General features: G+C 43.3%; 1 protein-coding gene across 1 annotated transcript in view; it reads left to right on the top strand.

The window, feature by feature from the left end:
- Positions 1–1,993: 1,993 nt before the first annotated feature.
- ADAMTSL1 (ADAMTS like 1) overlaps positions 1,994–22,158 on the top strand; it is a 908,570-nt gene continuing 888,405 nt past the window's right edge. The window contains exon 1 of the mRNA XM_059141548.1: positions 1,994–2,270. Within this exon, the coding sequence (XP_058997531.1) occupies positions 2,184–2,270 (87 nt within the window). The 5' untranslated portion in view covers positions 1,994–2,183. The remainder of the gene's footprint in view (positions 2,271–22,158) is intronic.

Here is a 22,158-nt window from a genome sequence, read left to right as displayed (position 1 = left end):
AATACTGTTCCTGTGTGCCCCTCTAGGTCTGGCTCCAATCCCGATAGTATAGCCACTGAGGGTACAGCTCTACCTATCTGGAGGACAGTTTAAAGGTTTAATTCAGCTAATGCTGCCTGGTATACCAATGCGGCTTCCCTTTTATCTTCTACCCTGGTGCTTTCCTTTCTCCCACCCCATCATGTTAGGACCACCACCCCACCAAGCAAAGTGCCTTGCCTTTTTTTGCTTAACCTGTGGCTCAAACATCCTAGCAAGACAAGCCATTTGCAATCCTCCACAGAACACTTTCCTATTTCCAGCCTCTGTGGCCTTTGTTCCTTTTTGTGTTTGGTATCTTGTCTTTAAATATCTTACCCTTTCCTCTTTACCAACTGAGGCTGAAAACCTGGCCTATAATCCTTAAGACAAATTTCAAGGTTTTGAACTTCAAGCTTTGACTTTCTGGCATTCTAAGTTCAAAGAGGGATTTTATTTTTTTCTTTTTCACCTCTGATTTTTTTGAGAACTCAGGTAATACACAGACAATGAGTAAATAGGTGAATTCTGAGAAGCAGCTCCTTGACTCTTTACCAGTTTAAAAAAAAAAAAAAATCACCCTATTCTGGACGCAAACCCTCATGCTGACACATGTTAAACATTCACTTCCTATAGGCATTTCTACCCTGACTATGCCTCTTGTGGTCAGCAGGCAGTTTGCGTCCAGTCTTTTCATGCAATTAAAATGGGCAAGATCCAAATCTGTCTAGGTCACTCATGGGCTAGGGCGCTTAAGCCCAGCGCTTGTCTTTAAGAATACGTGGCTTGAATGAATGGTTGCTAGGGAGTATGGCGGCGTCTTCATTTTATGCTGGGCTCATCCCAACGCACGCACGTGGGAACTTCACAAAAGCTGTTTCACGAGCGCTGCGCTGAATCCTCTTATCGTAGGGTTTACTGAAGTGGGGCCAGCTCCCCGCCTCTGTAAGCTCTACTGCCAAGGTTCCGGAGGGGTGGAGTGGCCTGCAAGAAGGTTGGGAGAAGGGTGGGGGATTTACTTTCTCATAAATATGCTTTGGGAGACTGGCTCATTAGGTTTTCAGGAAGAAATCAGCCTGGGTCCCAATGGCAAAGAGCTCCAAAGGGCATGAAGTTTGCTTTCTGTTACAGAGAAAGCGTGAAAGCCTCCAGCCTAATTAATAAGAACACGACCCGCAGTGGACAAGGGGGAGAGTGCTCTGGCTTGCCCCAGAAAATCACTGGCACATGAAGACAAGCGAAGTCAGCTTCACTGAACCCATTTCTTGGGCTCCTTATGGGTGATGCTGGCTCTTGTTTCACTGCGTCCCAACCCAGCTGTGCTGGGGCCCGGGCGCTCTCGAGCGAAGTCCTCTTCCCCCAGACTCAGGTTGCAAAACAGTAACTCCACGGGAGCATCTCTCTGCGTACTCAGAGGATGGGTCTCCACGGGCAACACACCATTATGTTTAGTGCGGCGCATTGTGTGGGGGTAGAGTTTCTTAATCATCGCCCCCACATCCCCCGTCCCTTGAGGGCCTTGCGTGGTTTCCAGGGCGGCTGCAGCGCGCCAAGCTCCAGGGACAGCGCGCAGGGAATGGCCCCGGAGACTCGTTCCGGGGAGAGCGCCAGCGTCAGGGGAGAGCCTCTCCCTCTCATCCAGTATTCTCCCGGGGCAGGCAGGGTCGGATTCCACACGCGTCCAAGGTGTGCAGTGCGAGACCCTCCCTTTAAAAAGAATAAATAAATAGAAGCCAGCGCTTAGCCCCGCTCGGGTTTCCCGAAAGGCGCACGCAGTCGCTGCCGGGGCGGCTGGGTGTCTGCGCTCCCCGCCTTTGCTGGGCTGACACAGGAGGGGAGGAGCAGGAGCCAGAGGGGGTGCCGGGAGGGGGGGGTTGGAGCGCAAACCATCCCGAGCCAAGACAAGCAGCACATTCACAAATAACGCCCCCGCCCCCAGCGCACGCGCTCCCATTCAAAGCAGCGGGGCTCGGCGGCCGCAGGGCGGCTCAGAGGACGCGCGGCCGAGCGGAGCGCAGCGCAGCCCAGCCCAACCCAGCCCAGCCCCACAGGCGCACGCCCCAGTCCGCCCGCCGGCTGCTGAGCCCTGCAGTCCGCGCGGGAGGCGGCTGCCGCTTCTAGGGAGGGGTCTCGCCCGGACTCCCCTCCCTCCCCGCCGGGGGACCATGGCACGGCCGGCTGCGCCCTGGCACTCGAGGCTCCTGGCTCACATCCTCGGCGGCACCTGGTGCCTGCTCTACGTCGCCGGACAGGTGAGGCGGTCTGCGCGTCGGGCGTTCCTCCGCACCCTCCCAAGACTTCTGGCTAAAGCGGCGAGAGCTGTAGCCGGGGCCTGTCCCGGGGCTGTGCTGCCACCCCAGCGAGGACAGGTGGCACGGGTTAGGGCGAAGGCGGCCTCTCGTGGCGAGCTCCGGGCTACCCGGGTCAAATCCTGCGCTGAGCCTCAGCCCAGCTTCTTGCGGGGTGTCCCGGCGTCCCGCTCGCGCCCGGGTCCTGCGTCCGGCGGGACAGAGTCGGGGAGAGGAGACGGCGCCTGAGCCAGGGTACGGTCCTCTTCCAGGGAGTCCGCGACCCCGCACCTCTTCCGGACAGTCCTTCGCGAAGACCCTTCTTGCAGGTCGAGGCTCTGGCGGTGCGGGGGAGGCTCGGCCTCCGGGACACTCCTCCTCACTTCCGTCCTTCCCGGGACCAGTGAACTTCTGACATTCTAGTCCTAGGGCCACCTGCGTCCGAGTGGCGGGGGCGGAGCGTTGTAAGGTGTGCAGGACAGCGGGGCTCTTGGAGCCTTGGCGGTGGAGAAAAGGAGGTTCTGGACGGCGTCCTGAGACTTGTCCTCACCACACCCCCTCGAATGCTCCTATGTTTTTTTCTCGAGCTAGAAGGGCGTAGGAATTGGGGCGTTCTCCGGAGTGGGTGGCTCAGGTCCCAAGGCAGAGCAGAAGGGCCCTGGGAGAGTGTTGGATTCACAGTCTGCTCAGGGTTCTGGTTTGTTACTGCAAGACCCCAGAGGGAGATGCTTAGGAAAGGGGTCAGGGGCCAGTCAAACCTCTGATGCACGTGGTGTCTTTGGCATTAACAGTTTCCAGAGTCAGGTAACTTTGATTAAAACTCACGAGTTGGGCAGTTTGTACCTAATGTAGCCTACATAGATTCCCTTTTTCACGGGATTACTTGGGTAATTCTGGGAAAATGCCCAAACACTCTTGGCTGGAATAATCGCCAGATAGCCTCCCTTTCCTCTGTTTTGCTTATGGAGACTTGTCCAAATCATGAGGAGGGGTGTGTGTGTGTGTGGATTTCCTTCCCTCTCTTTTACTTAACGTTTTGAAACTTGTTTCCGGTCTCTCTCTTAATGGTCATTTTGATGGCAGTGGTGAGCTTTTAGAGGCTGAGTGTACCCGACAGTGGTGGTTAAGAAGAACAAGGAGCTGGCTAGAACCCGAGGAGCAGGGAACACCCTAATAAACCAGAGAAATTTTCAACAAGGAACACCTGCCTAGATTGGAGTATGAAAAACCATTGCAAAGCTCCTCTTAATGATTAGCAAGTTTCTTTGCCAATAGGCTTTGCTCCATGGCAAGTCTTCTCAGAGGTGACTGCACTTTAGGATTGCCCAAGGGAGCTCTTGAAACTCCCCAAGTTCAGCCACACCTCAGCTGGATTACATCAGAACACTTCAGGGTTGGGGAGGTGAAGTTTCGGGGTGGTCAGAATTTATGTGGCTCCCAGGTGATTCCATTGTGTAGTTGGGTTAGAAAGAGCTGTGTAAAAATGACCTGCCTCTCAGTGACCTGTTCTGACAGAATCTTGACCCCAAAAGGAAAGTCAAAGGAGATCAGGAAAGGGCCTAAGAGAGGCTGAGGTGAGAGCCTTAAGCATCCTTAAGCCTGTAGCATCCCGTCCTGGCTGCATCTCTGTCATTTTGGTCAAGGCCCTTGACCTTCCATTTCCTTTTCTGCAAAATGAGGGTGTTGGTCCATGTTCTCCAAGGTACTACCAGCCCCGCTAACAGGCACGTTGACACCTAAGCCAAACCAAGACAGAAAGCCTTCTGTCTTACTTCGATGTCATTGCAGGGGCAGTAATTTGACCTTATCCTTGAGATTTTGATAACTTATCTGATAATTGAACCCAGCAAAGATGGCAAAGCACGTGCTAAGAGGCATATCATAGGATTTGTGTGTGTGTGTGTGTGTGTGTGTGTGTGTGCGTGCTGTTTTCTCCTTCAGGTCAGTCAGTGCCTCTCGGTGTTCCGGAAAAACTGATTTTTCCTAGCATTACATACCTGTTCTTCCTTGCTCCACTTCTCAACCAACTTTCTTCTGGATAAAGATGATAGAAGCAGATTTGAGCCTTTTGTGTGTGTTGGAATCAGTTTATTGTTCAATTCCTAGTGAGTTTTTCTTGTTGCATTCGGCAGGGCTGCTCTCCACATGTGAGAAGCCTGACGAAACATGTCATCGAAGGGATAGAGAAGAGTTTAAAGTGGTAGCTGGGTTCTGTATCCTGGCGGAACACAGTCCCCTGTAGAATTAACCTGGGTGATGGGCAGACATAGCTAGTCTTGGAACATGGCTTAATGTCCTCACTTAACCACACGGGCATTATTTCTAATCAGTGAATTAAGCAGACCAGAAAGTTGAGGTTATTTAATATCAAGAAGAAATCATTCTATAAACCATAGCCAATGCCAAATGATTTGAACAGTGTTTGGAATGTATACATTCTTTAAGCTATTTTTAAATCAAAGCCCTCAGTACACAAAAGCATGACTATCCGAGTTACCAGAGCTCTCTGTGTATATATCATAGCCCTAGTAGAAGGAGGGTCTGTGTTCAAGAGTTTCTGGCTACCTGAGCCCTATTTCCCCAAAGTCCAAAGAACAATCTTAATGCAAATAAAATTATTTCAAACACCAGCGTTTCCCCATTTTTTCTTGCCGAATATCTGCTTTTAAGGGGTTGTTTTCCTTTTCTTCTGTTCTAACGGAATTACTAACTGGCAAGATAATTTTCTTTCCCTGTGTAATTGGAAGGTAGTTCACTCTAGGCTCTTCTGAAACTGATTATTTTACTGATATCAATTTCATTTCATCAGCTGAATCCAAATTCATCCCATTGCTCAAATTGCTCCCAGGTAAGGAAGTAAATAATTAATGGTTTAAACCAATAGGGGTTATCAACTACTTAATGATTTCTACAATCCATCTGCAGCAAGCCACTGTAAAAATAAACAAGGTTGTGGAGAAGGTTGTGGCTAGATCTGCACAAGTCCATTACTATGGCTTAAAAATGTCACTTAGTAGCAGTTTATGTTCTTTTGTTGGCGTATGAGTGATAGCGCATTCAAACATTAAAATGGAACATTTTCACTTACTATGGTATTCTAAATTGCATCTTTGTTAGGAATTCAGTAATGAAGTAAATAGTTACAGGGTGGCTAGAAAGAATTTGTGCCTTTAAGAGCAGCTGATTTTCAACTAAAGACCTTAAAGGAAAGTCTTTCTTGTCTCTTTTATTATCCTCTTGTAGCCCTTGCTCTTGTTTTATTTTTATTTACATTTTTACCAGGATGATTCTGCATGATTTAAAAAAAAACAAAAACAAACAAAAAACAACACAACAATTACAGGCTTATAAGAAAACACAGCAAATTTTTATTCCACTCTTTCTCCTCACCTCAGATCTCATGGCCCCGAAGTGACTTTTTTGTTAGGTTTGTATTATTTTGAGTTATCATTAACATACAATAAACTGCACATACTAAAAGTATGCAATTTTAAGTTCTGACATATGCATACACCAAGAACATCATTACCCCAAGGGGTCCTCATTACCTTTGGCAGTCCCTCCGTGCCGCCCTTCCTCATATCCAAAATCACCAGGCAAACTGTGATGTGCTTTGTGTAAATATAGATTAGTTTGCATTTTCTAGAATTTTATGCTAATGTAATCATACAGTAGCAACGCTCTTCCCCAATTCTCTTGACCTGGCTTTTTTGCACTTAGTCTAATGATCTGGAGATTGTCCATGCTGTGTTCCTGAGTGGTGCTAAGTCGCATGTATATACCATAGTTTGTCGCCCAAAGGCTTTCACCTGCAGTTGGGCAATGTGTTTCCAATTTTTAGCTGTCACAAAGTTGTTATGAAGATTCATATGTAAGTCTTTGTTTGGACCTGCACTTTCATCTGTCTTAGGTAGATACCTGGGAATGGAACAGCTGAACTATTGGTAGGTGTATGTTTATGCTTTTAGGAAAATGTCAGTTTTGCAGAAGGTTGTACCGTTTTCCATTCTTACTAGTACTATGTACGAGTTCCAGTTTCTCTGCATCCTTGCCAACACCATGAGGTCAGTCTTGCATTTTAGCTATGCAAGAAGGTATAGTAGGAGCTTGGGTTTGAATTTGCAGTTCCCTAATGATAAATGATGATGAACATTTTCTCATGGGTTTATTTAAAATCCATGTATCTTCTCTGGTAAAATTTCTATTCAACCATTTTGCTCATTTCTTACTGTGTTGTTTTCACACTGAATTCTGAGATTTGTTTATATATTGTGGCTATCAGTCTTTTATCAGTGAATCATTTGCAGATATTCTCTCCCAGTCTGTGGCTTGTCTTTGTTTTCTTTCTTGACTGTGTTTTTGATGGGCAGAAGTTTTAATTTTGATGAAACAGAAGTTATTACATCGTGTCTTGGTAGATTGCATGTTTCTTCTTGTTTTAAACAAATACTTGCTTAACCTAAGGTCATGGAGGTTTTACCCCAGAAATCTGTGGTTTTATGTCTTACATTAGTTCTGTGTTCCATTTTGAGTTAATTTTTGTATGTGGTACAAGATGACCCAAGTTCACTTTTTTTTGTCTATGTCATTTCAATTGTTCTAGCATGATTTTTAAAAAAACTTACTTATTTTAGAGAGAGAGAATGAGTGTGCACAGGCGGGAGGGTGGGGCAGAAGGAGAGAATCTCAAGTGACTCCTGCTGAGTGAGGAACCGAGTCGGGGCTCCATCTCAGCACCCTGAGATCATGACCTGCGTGGACATGAAGAGTCAGCTGCTAAACCGACTGAGCCACCCAGATGCCGCTCTAGCATGGTATTTTTCAAAGGCTTTCCTTTCTCCACTAAATTGCCTTTGCAGTTCTCTGGAAAATCAGTTGTCCATATACGAGCAGGTCTGTCTTTTGGATTCTCTATTCTGGGAAACTATGTCTTTCTTGCCGTGTTAGTACGACACTATCTTTAATACTTTACAGTAAGTCTGGAACTGAGAAAGCATGATTTTTCTATTTTTGTCCTTCATTCTCAAGAATGTTGACCCTGTCTGAATTTGAGAATCAACTTGCCAATTAAAAAAAACATGCAGGGAGGGGCGCCTGGGTGGCTCAGTGGGTTAAGCCTCTGCCTTCGGCTTGGGTCATGGTCTCAGGGTTCTGGGATCGAGCCCTGCATCGGGCTCTCTGCTCAGCGGGGAGCTTGCTTCCTCCTCTCTCTCTGCCTGCCTGTCTGCCTACTTGTGATCTCTATCTGTCAAATAAATAAATAAAATCTTTAAAAAAAAATACATGCAGGGATTTGATTTGGCGTTATGAGGGAATTAGCCTCCTAACAATATTCAATTTTATGATCTTTCTCTACCTATTTCAGTCTTTAATTTCTCTAAGTAGTATCTGGTAGTTTTCTGTGTACAGATCTTACATATTTTTTGTCAAATTATACTAAGTATTCCACATTTTTGGTTCTCTTTTAAATGGCACTGTTTCTAAAAAATTGTGCCTGATTATTCCTTGTTAGTATATAAAAACAATTGATTTTGGCATAGTCTGCAACATTACCAAACCTGCTTATTAGTTACAGTAGCTTTTTGTCAGACTTTCTGCACCTAGGGTCATGTCATGAAAATAAAGACCCTTCTTCCTCACCAATATGGATATTTTCAATGTCTTGTTTAATAACACTGATTTTAGGAAAAAGAATTTGATGTTTTACTATTAATTATTATGCTCGGTATAAGTATTTTGTATATGCCCTTTATCAGGTTGGAGGAAGTTCTTTTTATTCTTCTATTTGCTGAGAGCTTTTATTAGAAATGAATGTTGGATTTTTATCAGATGCTTTTTCTGCATCTCATTAGCACATGGATTTTCCTTTGTCATTTGTTAATATGGCAAATTACATTGATTTTTCATGTGTTAACCACCTTGCGTTCTTGGGAAAACTTGGTTTGGTGATTAGTATATTATCTTTTCTAAAAATATTGTTAGGGGTGCCAGGGTGGCATAGCTGGTTCAGTTTCCAACTCTTGATTTCAGCTCAGGTCATGATCTCAGGGTCCTGAGATTGAGCCTCGCGTCCAGCTCGATGCTCAGGGGGTGCCTGCTTGGGGTTTTCTATTTCTCTTTCCCTCTGCCCCTCTGTGTCCCACTCAATCTCTTTCTCTCTCTAAAAAGAAAAAAAAAATGTTAGATTCAGTTTACTAAGCTTTGATTCACATATTTGCATCTATGTCCATGGAAGATACTGGTCTGTAGTTTTCTTGTGATGTCTTTGTTTTTAGTATCAATGTAATGCTCGTCTCCTAGAATAAGTTGGAAAATATTCCTTCAATTTTCTGGAAGAGCTTGTGTCTGATTTCTTCATTAAATGCTTTGTAGAATTCAACAGGGAAGCCACCTGGATTTGGAGTTGGCTTACTTAGTATAAAGATTAACCACAAATTTAAATTCTTGAATAGAGGGCTCTCCAGGTAATCTATTTTATCTTGAGTTAGCTTTAGTAGTTTTTTTTTCATAAATTTGTCTATTTTGTCTAAGTTGTTGAATTTATTGGCATAAAGTAGTTCATAATGCTCCCTTATTTTTAAAATAGCATTATAACATGGAGTTATATCTTCTATTATTCCTGATAATGGTTATTTATGTATTCTTTCTTTTTTCCTGATCAATCTGCTTAGTGGCTCTTTAATTTTATAGATGTTCTTAAAGAACCAGCTTTGGTTTCACAGATTTTCTCTATTGTTTTCTATTTTACTCCTTCCTTCTCTTATCTTTATTATATATATTTTTCTGTTTTGTATTTTCTTTGGTCCTATTTTTCTAGTTTTATTAGGTGGATACTAGGGCCACTGATAGGAGACTTTCTATGTTTTCAAATATGGGTGTGTAGTGATCTTAATTTTTCTTTGGTGCTAAATGTGTTTTCATTTTTTTTTAGTTCAAAATATTTTCTAATTTCTCTTTGGTTTCTTCTTTGACTTACATGTATTTTTTTAAATTAAATTTAATTTTTTTCAGTGTTCCAAAATTCATTGTTTTCCAAAATTCATTGTTTATGACTTATGTATATTTTGAAGTGAGTTGTTTAGTTTCCAAATATTTGGAGATTTTCCAGGTATCATTGTTAACAATTTCTCATTTCAGTATGGTCAGAGAACACACCTGATATAACTTGGATCCTTTTAGGTTTATTGGCAGTTGTTTTATGGCCCAGAATATGGTCTGTGTTGGTAAATGTTTTATGTTTATTCATAAAGAATTAATCTTTCTACAGATTTGTGTCTTCTAAGTTTCCCTAATCAGTCTAGATGTGGTTGGGTGGACTGCTCTATAAATGTCAACCAGATCAAGCTGATTGGGAGTATATTCTGTATCTTTACTGATTTCTACATATTTAGTGTATCAGTTATTTAGAGAGGGATATTGCAGTCTCCATCTGCTAGTGTGGATTTGTCTATTTCTTCTTATGGTTCTATCAGTTTTTATTTTGTTTATTTTGAAGCTCTATAATTGGGCGCATAAACATTTAGGATTATTTTGTCTTTTTGGTCAGTTGGCCCCCTTTTCATTAATGAATGACCTTTCTAGCCCTAGAAATAGACTGTGCTCTAAAATCACTTTGCTTTTGGCTATGTTCATATTAGATAACTATTTTTAGTTCTTTGAGATTTTTCATAGACTGGTCACCTCCATAGTTCTTACACCGTTAATGTGATTTTTCATATTCCATTAGAATCCCATTATGGTTTGATTTCTTTATTCTCTTTTATATTCTATTTTCATCATTCTTGCATGATCTTTTATTACATTTTACATTTTTTTTAATGTGACAAGTCAATATTAATAAACTGGAATGATTGGTATTAATGGTCAGTACTAGTGGTCAGCATTAATATATGGGAGTGGGTTCAGTGGGCCAAGTAGTATATTATTATTCTATTTTTTTTTGGTATGTTTCCTTTTTTAAAAACCAGTTTTATTGAGCTATAACTAACATATCACAGAGCTTATCCATTTCAAGTATACAACTTGGTGGATTTTTAAATTATATTGGCAATAATAAATTATAGGCAACCATCCCCGAGTCAATTTTAGAAATTCTTGTCAACTCAAAAGAAACTTTGTACCCTTTAACTATCACCCCTACTTTTCATCCACCCCTTTGTACCCCAAGCAGCCAACCATCTATTTTCTTCCTCTGTAGATTTCGTTACTCTGGATTTTCCTATGAATGAAATCACATCGTATGTAAGCCTTGGGGACTGGCTTCTTTCCCTTAGCATGTTTTCACTGTTCATCCAAGCGGTGGCATTTATCAGCCCTTTATTCCTTGATAGTCAAAAAATATTCTACTCTATACAGATACCATATTTTGTTTATCCATTTGTCTGTGGCTAGACATTTGGGTTGTTTCTCCCTTTTGGCACTGAGGGCTAATGCTGCTAAGAGCATACGCGTACAAGATTCTGTGTGGATATGTTTTCATTTCTCTTAGGAAAATATTTCAGGCTTCGTGGATATGCTGTCTTTGTCGCCACCCCCTCAACTCTGCCACTGCCGCAGGAAAGCAGCCACAGACAATATTATAAATGAATGAACCTGTTTGTGTTCCAGTAAACTATTTACCCAAATGGACAATGGGCCAGATTTGGACCATGGACCACAAAAGGCCAGTGACTGAGTCAGAGTCTCATGATGCTGTGATTTGGCCGGGGCTATTTGAATTCAGCATGCCAGGCTTTCCACGGATCCTGAATAGGTCAATGCCCTTCCCTTTGGGGAATGTTTATTTTCACGTTTCTTTGATAATTTCCTTCCTGGCCCCTTATGTGTTTGCTTTTTGTGGAACTCCTGTTAATTAGTAAATCTTTTGGATCAACCATCTATGTTTTAAAAACCTTTTCTCTTGTCTTTATTGTTACTTTTTCTTATACTTGCTTTCTTTTTTTTTTTTTTTAAGATTTTATTTATTTAGTACAGAGAGAGAGAGAGAGAGAGCATGCACAAGCAGGGGGAGAGGCAGAGGGAGAGGAAGAAGCAGGCTTCTCACTGAGCAGGGAGCCTGACGTGGGGCTCCATCCCAGGATCCTGGGATTGAGACGTGAGCCAAAGGCAAGCACTTAAGCAACTGAGCCGCCCAGGTGCCCCCCTTTTTTTCACACTTTCTAAGAATTTTCTCAATTTTATTTTTCAACGGAGTTGTGGTTTAGGTAATTTCAACTGGTATCTGTTGTTGTAGCTGAAACTTCACCCCCTACACCTTCTTGCAGCACCAGTTGCCTCCAAGTTTGAAGCCTTTCTGGAGTTTCACAGCCCATGCGGTCTTCCTTCTCATCACTGTATCCCTTTGCAAGCACAATTCTGTTAAGTTGGTAACAATTCTTCTATCCATTTCCCATATCCCAAAAACTTACTGACATCTTTTGTCTGCTGTTGATGCCTCTCCAGTTCTCTCATCATCTTTATTGTTATTTTAGAAGACATTTGGGAGGGAAGAGAGAAAAATAAGGTGTTCCATCTACCGTGTTTAACTGAAAGTTTAACTGAAATAGTTAACTGCAACTATTTTTCCTCTTTCGTTATATCTATTTTCCTGTCCCGATTCATCTCCGAACCCCAGTAGAGCTCATTTTAGTCATTGTGCCCATTTTTAAAAGACTCCTGCATTTTCCCAGTGTACGTAAAACTTTGGTCAGTGTTGCAGAAAAGATCATGGACCTGAGTTCTAAAGAGGCAGGTGCTAGTTCCAGATTTACTGAGTGCGTGTGTAACTAGGAGTTAGACTTCTTCCGGGAAGGGCATCAGTGCCGCCTGCTTACTAGTTGCGGAGCATGATCATAGGTTCTCTCTCCATTCCCATGTTTGTGTTTTAGTTTTTTCATCTTTGAACAAGTATTTATTGTCCCTTTGCTGCTTAAGTGTATATAGAATAGTCACACCTATTGGCTTACGGATCCAGCACAGAAATATTTTATTGTTTTGCAAATTTTGATGTTTGGAGAGAGTTTTACGAGAAAACATGGAGTTAACATGCTGTAAAGATCTGGCCTTAAAATATCCCATGCGGTATTAGCATGTGTTCTCTACGGCGTGATTGGGCTTGGACTCTCTTGAGGCAGAGCACGGTGACAAGGTGTAACAAACAGGGAAATCGTGTTCAGTAGTTAGTAATAGCCTAATGGTTTTAATAATTGATTTTACACTGGGATGAACTCTAGAACATGATGCATTTTTGGGGGGGTGGATAGAAAGAGTCATGTTGGAGCTACTTGTTTTCAGCTCTGCTCGTGACTATGGGCTCACATAGCCCGAAGACTCAGGGATTCTTCAGTATTATGTATGGGTCACAAACTTCATCGTGCATTGGTCAGTTCGGCTGTTATCACTCAATTCCAAAGGTCCCCAAAGTCTAGATCCAAGAAGCTAAACATCGAGGAAGCTCTAACTGCAGATTCCTGGACCTCACTCTCAGATTCGCATTCAGTGGGAAAAGGATAGGTCCTAGGAGTCTGCATTTGTGGGGGACCCTGTCCCCCTCACGCACATACCCACAGAGGATTCGCACATAGTTAGGCCAGAGATCATATTTTGGGAAACACCGATTCGATCTCTCTTATTTATGGATGCGAGAAATAAGGTCCTAGGAAGTGGAGCGACATGTCCTGGGTTGTTAGTGGGAGAGGAGGGAGCGGACCCACCCGTGTCCTAACTCTATTTGGTGATTTTTCCCACCAGAGCAAATGCTGCTCTTTTAGTGTCTAATTACATCATGAACTAAAGATATGAACCACCAGCTTAAAGTGTCTTTATTTGTAGTAACCTCAGTTTTTTATAAATGGTTTTCAGATGTTTGGGAGTAGCCGCAGGTCTCAGTCACTCTGCCTGCAGCGAGGAATGATGGGGAGTGACGGAGGCAGGAACCCTTTGTCCTTAAACACCCCCCCCCCCCCACAGAACCTGCTGGAGCCTGGCTCCTGTGTATTTTCTCCTCGAGTCCTCATGCCCCTGGAAGATTAACAGATACTTATTTAGAAAATCGGCCGCAGCCTCCAGGAACTTGACACTTGGTGAAAGGGAGAGGACGTGCGGCTACACAGCTTCTCTACCCAAGTGTGATGCAGCAACTGTTGCTCCGTTCTTGGAGGAGAGGAAGGAAATGTTTCATGTGCCTGTTATTTACGATGTGCTCCCCATCTCTATCACCAGCCAGCCAAACAAAATATACACAGGCTCTCCACTGAGTCATGCGTAGGCTCTGATGTGGTACCACGTGTGGGAAGAAGGAAGTTTTCTTACTTACTGCGAACAGTCTGTCAGACATCTTGTACATTTCAGGAAGCGTGCTAATTGTGTATTTTCTTTCCGAAATCAGTTACAGAGAAATGAAGTTTTGTTTTGTTTTACTATTAAAGAACATTTGTTAATATAATCTGAAATTCAGATTCTTGTGCCTTAGAATACTCCCTGTTAGTCCACATGGGGCAGATTATGCCCAGGTAACAAACCACCCCCAGATCATAGTGACTTCATACAAGAAAGGTGTCTTTCCCCATCAGGCCGCCTCTTCAGTTTGGGTTGTTGGGAGGGGTTGGCTCACCGTGGGTGCTGTGTCCACACAGAGAGCTGCTCTGCCTGACCCCACCAGCTTCTGGAGCAGCCAGGGCAGGGAAAGGATAGCGTTGCTCTGCTTTCTACTGGCCATTAAGTGCTTCTCCTCAGAGTGACACATATTACCTCTGCTCCCCTGGTGTTGGCCAAACCAAATTCAAGAGGTTTAAAAAGGTAATGTGGCCATGAACCCAGACTTGGGGGACTTCCAAGCTGCCTAGGTGTTTGTTTTCTGATTGGGTGTATATATGTGAACAGAGGTTCTCTGAAATTACTGCAAAAACACTTAAAATTTCTTTAACTTGTTCATTAAAATTTAAAAAATTTTTTAAGTGTAAAATAGATGTAACAGATTTACCCTTGTAACCATTTTTAAGTCTAGGTTTTGGCAGTGTTAAATACAATCACATCATTAGGCAGCCAATCTCCAGAACTCTTCATCTCGCCCAAGAAGCTCTATACTCACTATGTAAGAACTCGTTTCCCATTCCCCTCACCCCGTCACCCCTGCCCATTCTGTTTTCTGTCTCTATGAATTATACTGCTCTCTGTACCTTCTACAGGTGGGATCATAACAGGATGTCTCTTTTAGTGATTGGCATATTTCTCTTAGTGGGATGTCCTCAAGGCTCATCCAGGTTGTAGCAGGTGTTGGATTGTCCTTTTTAGGCTGAATAATAAGCCATTTTACAAAGTAGCATATTTTGTTTATCCATTCATCTATTAGTGGACACTTGGATTGCTTCCACATTTGGCCCTTGTGAACGGTGCCACTATGAACATTGGTGTTCTGTTTTGTTTCGAGTGTGCTCCTTTTTCTCCATCAAAGAGAAGTGACGTCTTCTTCTGAACTCCAGTTTCCTCTTCACACCCAGGGGACAGTTATTTCAATTTAGACTAAATGCTCCCTTTTGAGACTCGTCTGCCAGTGGTTACAACAAAAGCTGAGCAAAACTTTGACTTCCCCCTACATGTTCTCCTGAATTGACAGAGCTAATAGATTCTTGTGTTTTCTAACCTACAGATCTTGACAGTCTTCAGAATAGTGACAGCAGAAGGCTAGGACATTATTTTTTCCCTAAAAATCTAGGAGCATGGCAAAAAGTTACATTTTCTCCCTTTTTGTTCATCTGACTCAAATATCATGTAAAAAGGGTGGTCAAATATGAATCAGTATGTAAAATGCAGCTAGGCAAATTAATCGGATGGACAGTGTAGATATGTGTGGGACAGAGTAGGATTTGGGGAACGGTGATGAAGGAAGTAGAACAGGATTCAGACTTTGTTTGCTGCTTCATAATTGCATGATTCTCAACACACAAGGTACAGAGCCTTTCTGAGTTTCATTTTCCTTTTGAATCTACAATGAAGAGCTTGGATTATATGATTTTAGTGTGTTAATATCAGTTAGCCATAACTTCTAAAATGAACAAAGGTTTCCATACTTTTCTAATATGAACTCTTAGCACAAAAATATTAATAACTCTGACAGGGCTTTTAGAAATGAACATCAGATTGTGGCACTACCCTGCCTAACACCTTCAGTGGATTCCCATTGGCTTTAGACTTGTGTTTCTGAGACTGTCGTTTATTATTGCCTCCTTTTTTAGACAGTTTAAGATACTTCCTCTTAATCCCCTGCGATCCCCATGAGATTTTAATGCCACAAATAAATAATCTATTTCCATGTGCTGTGGCCTTTGAATGGACTCACTGTATTATCTTCAAACCACTGCTATGGGGAGGTGTCCTCTTTTCCCCCATCCAAGAACCCAGTTTTTCATCTGTTTGGGGATATTATTACCCCCATTGAAAATATATGCTTTATTTTTTAAAATATTGTATTTATTTGAGAGAGAACAATCAATGGGGATGGGCTGTTGAGAGAGAGAGAGAGAGAGAGAGAGAGAGAGAAAAGCAGACTCCCAGCTGAGCAGGGAGCCTGATGCTGGACTCAATCCCAGGACCCTGGGATCCTGACCTGAGCCGAAGGCAGATGCTTAACTGATTCAACACCAAGGTGCCCCACTTTCCTTATTCTTAATTAATTAGTTTACTTTATCCACCTGTTCTCCAGCTTACATGTGCCATCCCCAAGAAGTCCCTCCACTCCCCCAAACCCCAGTCTCTTAAGTCTCTTCTGTGACTCTCTCACAATGCTCTGTTTGCTTCAAGCACTTGGGGTTGCAATGATGTACTTCTTTGTATTTTTAGGGTATGTCTGCCTTCCCAATATACTATAAGCTTGAGACCACGGATTGTCTTACTTCCCTCTGTATATGGCTCAGCGTCTGGAAATGTTGAAAATGTTAATTGTTTTTCAAGCAAATAGATAGCCAGGAAAAAAACCACCTCTGAACTGGGTATTGCTTTTTAAATGAATCTATACCCTGCTGTTAAGTATCCTTCCCAAAATGAAAACTAAATTGAATGTATACCATTGGGAATCCCAGCAGCACCTATGTATGTGTATTAGTTAAAGAAACATTCGCTCCTGTAATAGTAAAATCCTGAAATCTCAGAGTTGTGACAGAATAGTGCTTTGTTGTTGATGTTCACAATAAAGTCGAATTGGCAGAGCTGAAAGGGGGCTAGGGGGTCTGCTGCCCGAAGTTATTCAGGGTCTGGTCTGATGCAGGCTGCGCTGTCTTTAATGCCTGGCTTCCAAGGTCACCCTGACACCTGTGTCCGGGTGACCAAGGAGGAAGAGGATGTTGGGAACTGCATAGGAGGTTTTCTTGGGGGTAGTCTTAGGAGTGGAATGTATCTCTCCTGCCCACATCCATTTTTTTTGCATTCCTGATGACACTCAAATCTCCAGTAGGGTCCCAATCCTTATGACCCACCAAAGAATCCAGTCAGTCGCATGGCTACACCACCTAGTCAGGGAGGCTGGGGGGACAGTTGTGTATTTGGGAGGTAACACAAGCTGGCCTTTGCCACAATGCCCTTGGAAAGTCACATATATCTGGGCAAGTGTATAGTTGATGTCTTGATGTATGTGGCTTTACAAATCATTGTCCGTAACTTGTGGGTCTTGGTGTCCAAGGCCCAGAGAATGGGAATCACTAAAACTAGGAGTATGTGAGTTTTACTTTAGGAGAAGTTTTTGGTCCCGCATTTTCAAAATTATAAGGTGAGATATGATGGACTTGGGGTAGGGAAGAGGGGAAATCGGCTGTGGGTTAGAAAGGCACTATAGACATTCAACAGAACAAAATTTACTGCTATACAACAACAAACTTCCCAGGCTCTCTTGCACAGCTGTGTTCCTGATTGTGCTGATTAGCATCTTGTCAGCTGAATGTCAGCCCAGGTGGGGTTCTAGCGGGCGGCTGGCAGCATTGTCCTTCATCAAAGGGAGCCTTTTTACCAGTGGACTGTGTTCAGTTCCTCAACCACCTGATAAGTCTTATTCTTTTGATGGACTACAAATGAAAACAAGTTCTCCATTCCATGGGGGCTGATCAAATAGTGTCTGTTTGTTTAAAGTAAAAAAAAAAAAAAAAAGGCATATTGCATGTCTGGTTCCTAAGACTACAAGGCAATTGTAATTGATCTATGAAATCGTGATACTGTACTTTAATCTGGGCCAGAGGTTACTGGGCTGTCCTTCGGGTTTACAATTCTTCCCTACGCCATGCAGTGGGAGCAGAAATATGAGCCTGGGCATTTCTTTGGCATACAGTTTGTGAGCTTGTCCCAACTCCTGTCCCTGGCAGAAAGAAAGAAAGAAAGAAAGAAAGAAAAAGAACGAATGGATTCAGAGCACGGTTGGCTAGGTGGGCTGCCGTGTACCTTCTGCTGGATCGTATTGTGGGGCTGTGGAGGCTTTGCCCTTTTCTTTCCTTTCTGTCACTCATCTCCACAATCTAGTTCTTCCTTTAAAAAAGCTGGGAGGAGAAGCAGCTTTTGGAGGCCAACTCTCACCTCCAAATAGAAGAACGTTTACATTTTAAAATTCTAAGATTTCAAACAAGTTACTTGGCAAACTGGATGTTTTTTAACATGAGTAAACATTTTCCACCTTCTGCTTCTTTCAGTTCTTTTGTTTTTCCTTTTACATCTGGTGTAGGTTCAGATCAATGTTGTTCTACTTGTTTCCCCCCCTCCCTTTTTTTAAGAGAGTGCATGAGACAGCACGTGGGTGTGAGCGAGTACATTCCTGCATGAGAGAGCAGGGGCAGAGGGAGAGAGAGAGAGAATCCCAAGCAGCCTCCATGCCCAGTGAGAACTTGAGGCAGGACTTGATCCCACGACCCAAGATCATGACTTGAGCCAAAATCAAGAGTCAGACGCTTAACCGATTGAACCATCCCGGCACCCCTGTTGTCCTGCTTTCTATGTTTCAGATGAAGCTGGAAAGTGTTTGGCATTATCAGAAAGCTGGGGCAGTTGTGAACATGACCACCGAAGCAGGCTGGTGAGGTCACACGGGTATCATTGCTGGTGCCTCAGTAGGATTACTAGAGGTCTGTGCTGGCATTCCAGCCAGAACCAGAGCTGGATGGGGGCCTCCCCAACCCAAGGATTCCCAGCTTGGTAAAACTTGACCGAGCTGCTGACATGCAGCAAGTTGGCAGGTTCCCCTTCTCCTCCTGGGTATTACCACAAACGATCTCCTACACGGCAAGACAGCTGTGTAGACGCAGGGCAGAAGTGGCTCTGAGGGGTCCCTGCAGCAGCAGGAGTATTAGGGTTACATCTCATCTGACTCTGCCTGCGACGAGTTTGAAGTGTCCCTGTGTTTGGGAACAGGCCATTCCCTGCTGGGTTTTGTTCTAGGTCATCCCGCGCATAGAAGATGACTGCTCAGAGGAATGCTTATCGAGTGGGAGTTCAGGAGCCTGTCAGCCGCCCATGAGCTCCAGCAGTTCTCTCTGCCTGCAGCCGGACTCGATTATGTCTTAGCTGCCACTGTTAATGAGGCAGAAGCGGCTTCCACCGGGAGCTGGGCTGGCATGCCCAGGGCGGTCTGCCACCTTCCCATCACTTGGGGCAAAGAGGGTCCAGCATGCAGAGCAGATAACCCTGAATATTGGGCATGTGGTTCTTTGAAGCTGTTTTTGAGGATGCATTTGACATTGAGTGACTTGCCAGTTACAGCGTATACCTCTCAAGGGTCTTTTTTGTGTCTTGGTGGTGCTTGTTTCAGTTAGAAGATTTTCTTAGGGGTGAGCTTGGCTTTGGTGGAAGTTGTCCCAACTCCACCAAGGCTTGGAAGAGTTGTTGCTCGGAAATTGAAAGTCGCCTCCTAAGTCAAGTCATTAGTTTCTTGGGTGGTTTCTGAAGCTGAGACTTGGGGACAGATGATACTAAATTATTTCATTCATTTTGTAAGTCTGTTCTGGGTTTGGTGGGTTCCCTTCTGTGCCTGCTATTCCAGAAAATGCTTGCATTTTGAATAAGCTGATTGAAGTAACCAGGTTATTGACTACTCTCTGTGTTGTATTTTTTTTTTGAAACAAATCTAAAGTGCAAGCTTTTTGGAATTTTTCAGGAATCCACAATTGGGATAACCCCTCTTATATTGTGACTTGACATAGGATCTTCTTTCCATATTTCAAGACATACTTCTTCAAGGGGCTTGACTTCTTCTTTTCTGGATTTGATTGACCCCCCCCCCCATCAAACTAGATTGTTAGAACCTTCAAGAAATTGAAAAGAACCAAGTTCTATGCATCTTGGATTTTCCCAAAGTGCCCAACCTAACATCAAGCCTGGCAGACACTCAGTAGATTAAGTTGTTCATGGTTTTTTGGCTGCTATGATCAAAGACCACAAAGTAAGTTGCTTAGAAAAAATAAGAACTATATTTTCTCACAGTTTTGGAGGCAAGGAACCCCAAATCAGGGTGCCAGCAGGCCATGTTCCCTCCAGAGACACTGGGTGGTGGTGGGAGCAGGTCATCTGTTCCTTGCTTCTTCTGGCTTCTGCTGGTTGCTGGCCTTCCATGGTATTCCTTGGCTTGTGGCTGCATCACTGTAGAACCTGCCTCTGTCTTTACATCATCTCCTTTGTGTGTGTCAAACTTGCTCTCCACCTCTCTCTTGTGATTGCATGATCTTCTCATCTCAGAAATTTTAACCTAATTGCAATCTACAAAGGCCTTCCCCCCACCACTGGGCACCACGTATCTTTGGGAGCCATTGTTGGGCTACCACAGCCATGGATGGTTTCTGCATATTCTTGTGGCCAGTTGTTGAATCTTCATCTAAAGCACTTAACCTCAAGGGTATTTGCTTCTGTGTGATTTTTGATGGACAGTTTGCCTCAAGTCATTTTTGTTTTCATATGATCTTTATCATATGATCTTTCATATGTTCTTTATTCTTTTGTTTTTAAGACTTTTGTAGTGAAAATTTCTTTCCTTTCAGTAGGAATGCTTTGGCCTTGGCTGTGACTGAGGACAAGGCATTGTAGCCATCAAAATTATAACTAAGGAAAAGTTGGGTGTGGTGTCCAGAGGAGGCTTATTGTGCCTTTGTTGGTTAGATGGACCAAAGTCTTGCCATTAACAATATATTTAATTTCTCCATCATCTCAGCATCACTCACTTTAGTTTCTAAGTTTTACTCTTGTCTTTTGAATTTGTTTCCTCATGAATGCTCAACCCCATAATTCTTCAACTCCTATCACCTTTTCATTATACCTCACTCATCTTTCTTCCCTCCTGGGCCAACTTCAATGCCTCGGCCCATGATCATAACCACTCCTTCACTTTCTTTCTTTTCTATTTGCTGCTCTCACTTGACTAAACCTTCATCCAAGGTCATTATTCCTATGCAGCTGGGTGGGATTGCTTCAAGTGACCAGTAGTTATACTGTATTTCCCTTGTCTGTCTGCTCTTCGCCATGTTTTAAAGCTTTCTCTTGTGACTACTTGTACCTTTATTTACCACCCCTTTTCTCCACTTTCTTATACATTAAAACTTTGAAAGAGTTGTCTATATTTGCTGTAAGATCTCTTAACTACATTTTGGTCAACGTTTCATGCCATCACTTCTCTGAAATTGTTTTTTACAAAGGCATCAGTAGTCTTCACTCCAAATCCAGTGGACATTTCTTAGTCCTCATTTTACTTACTCAGCACCTTAACATCAACGGTCATCTCCCTTTTTCCAAGAAGACATTTATCAGTTTGCCTCCAGAGTTCACTCTCCTTTTCTTCTTCTTATGGGTTTGCTCTGCTTCTGTCTCCCTGCTTCTCAAGAATCAGTTCTTGGACTTTTTTTTAACATATTCACTTCTTGGTAATCTCACTCAGTATCATGGCCTTAACTACTAATTAGATTCTGACATCCAGATTTGTAACAGTAACCTAGAACTGCCCTGAACTTCACCCTCCCATATTCACCACCTTCTTAGCCCTCCTACCTGAATACATAATAGGCATCTCAAACATAACATGTAAAACGTAGTTCCTGATCCCTCCCACTCCACAAAAACAAAAACAAAAAGACAAACCTGTAATAAAGCAAAACTTGCTGTTTCTCCCATAGACCATCCCCCCATGTCTTATTGGAAGCTAACACATATCTTTTTTTTTTTTAAGATTTTATTTATTTATTTATTTGACAGACAGAGATCACAAGTAGGCAGAGAGGCAGGCAGAGAGAGTAGAAGAAGCAGGTGCTCTGCCCAGCAGAGAGCCCGATGCAGGGTTCGATCCCAGGACCCTGGGATCATGATCTGAGCCCAAGGCAGAGACTTTAACCCACTAAGTCACCCAGGTGTCCCAAGCTAACACATTTCTATCATTTTCTCTGGTTCAAAACACTGGGGTTGTTCTTGACTCTGTTATTTCTGTCACGCTGCTCACTTACTAGCCATGCTCTGAGCTCCTCCTTCTGTAAGTGAAGAAGAAAGTCGCTTCTTAAGTCTTTGATGTCATCATCTTGGTTCAGCTAATGTACTGTTTGGCTGGATTACTGGGAAAGTGCCATCCACCAGGTCTCAGCTTCTGCTGTTACCTGCTTTAGTCTCCTCCCAGTGAGCCTGTTGGGACATGTCACATACTCCTACATACTCCACTTACTCCAGTACCCTCCCATCTCCCTGAGAGGAAGCGTTGAAGCTTTAAAATGGGTTACAGTGCCCTCTAAATGTGGCCACCTCTTCAATCTCCCATCACACTGGTCTCCCCCTTCCTTACTGTGCTCTGGCCACATTGATCTTCAGGCTGATCCTCGACACACCACGCATATGCTACCTCAAGGCTTTGTGTTTCATATTTACCTGTTTAGAAAAA

Source organism: Mustela lutreola, chromosome 12, assembly GCF_030435805.1.
Source record: "Mustela lutreola isolate mMusLut2 chromosome 12, mMusLut2.pri, whole genome shotgun sequence".
Classification (NCBI taxonomy): domain Eukaryota; kingdom Metazoa; phylum Chordata; class Mammalia; order Carnivora; family Mustelidae; genus Mustela; species Mustela lutreola.
Note: the sequence above shows the minus strand (reverse complement) of the source record. Positions and strands in the feature narration are given on the sequence as shown.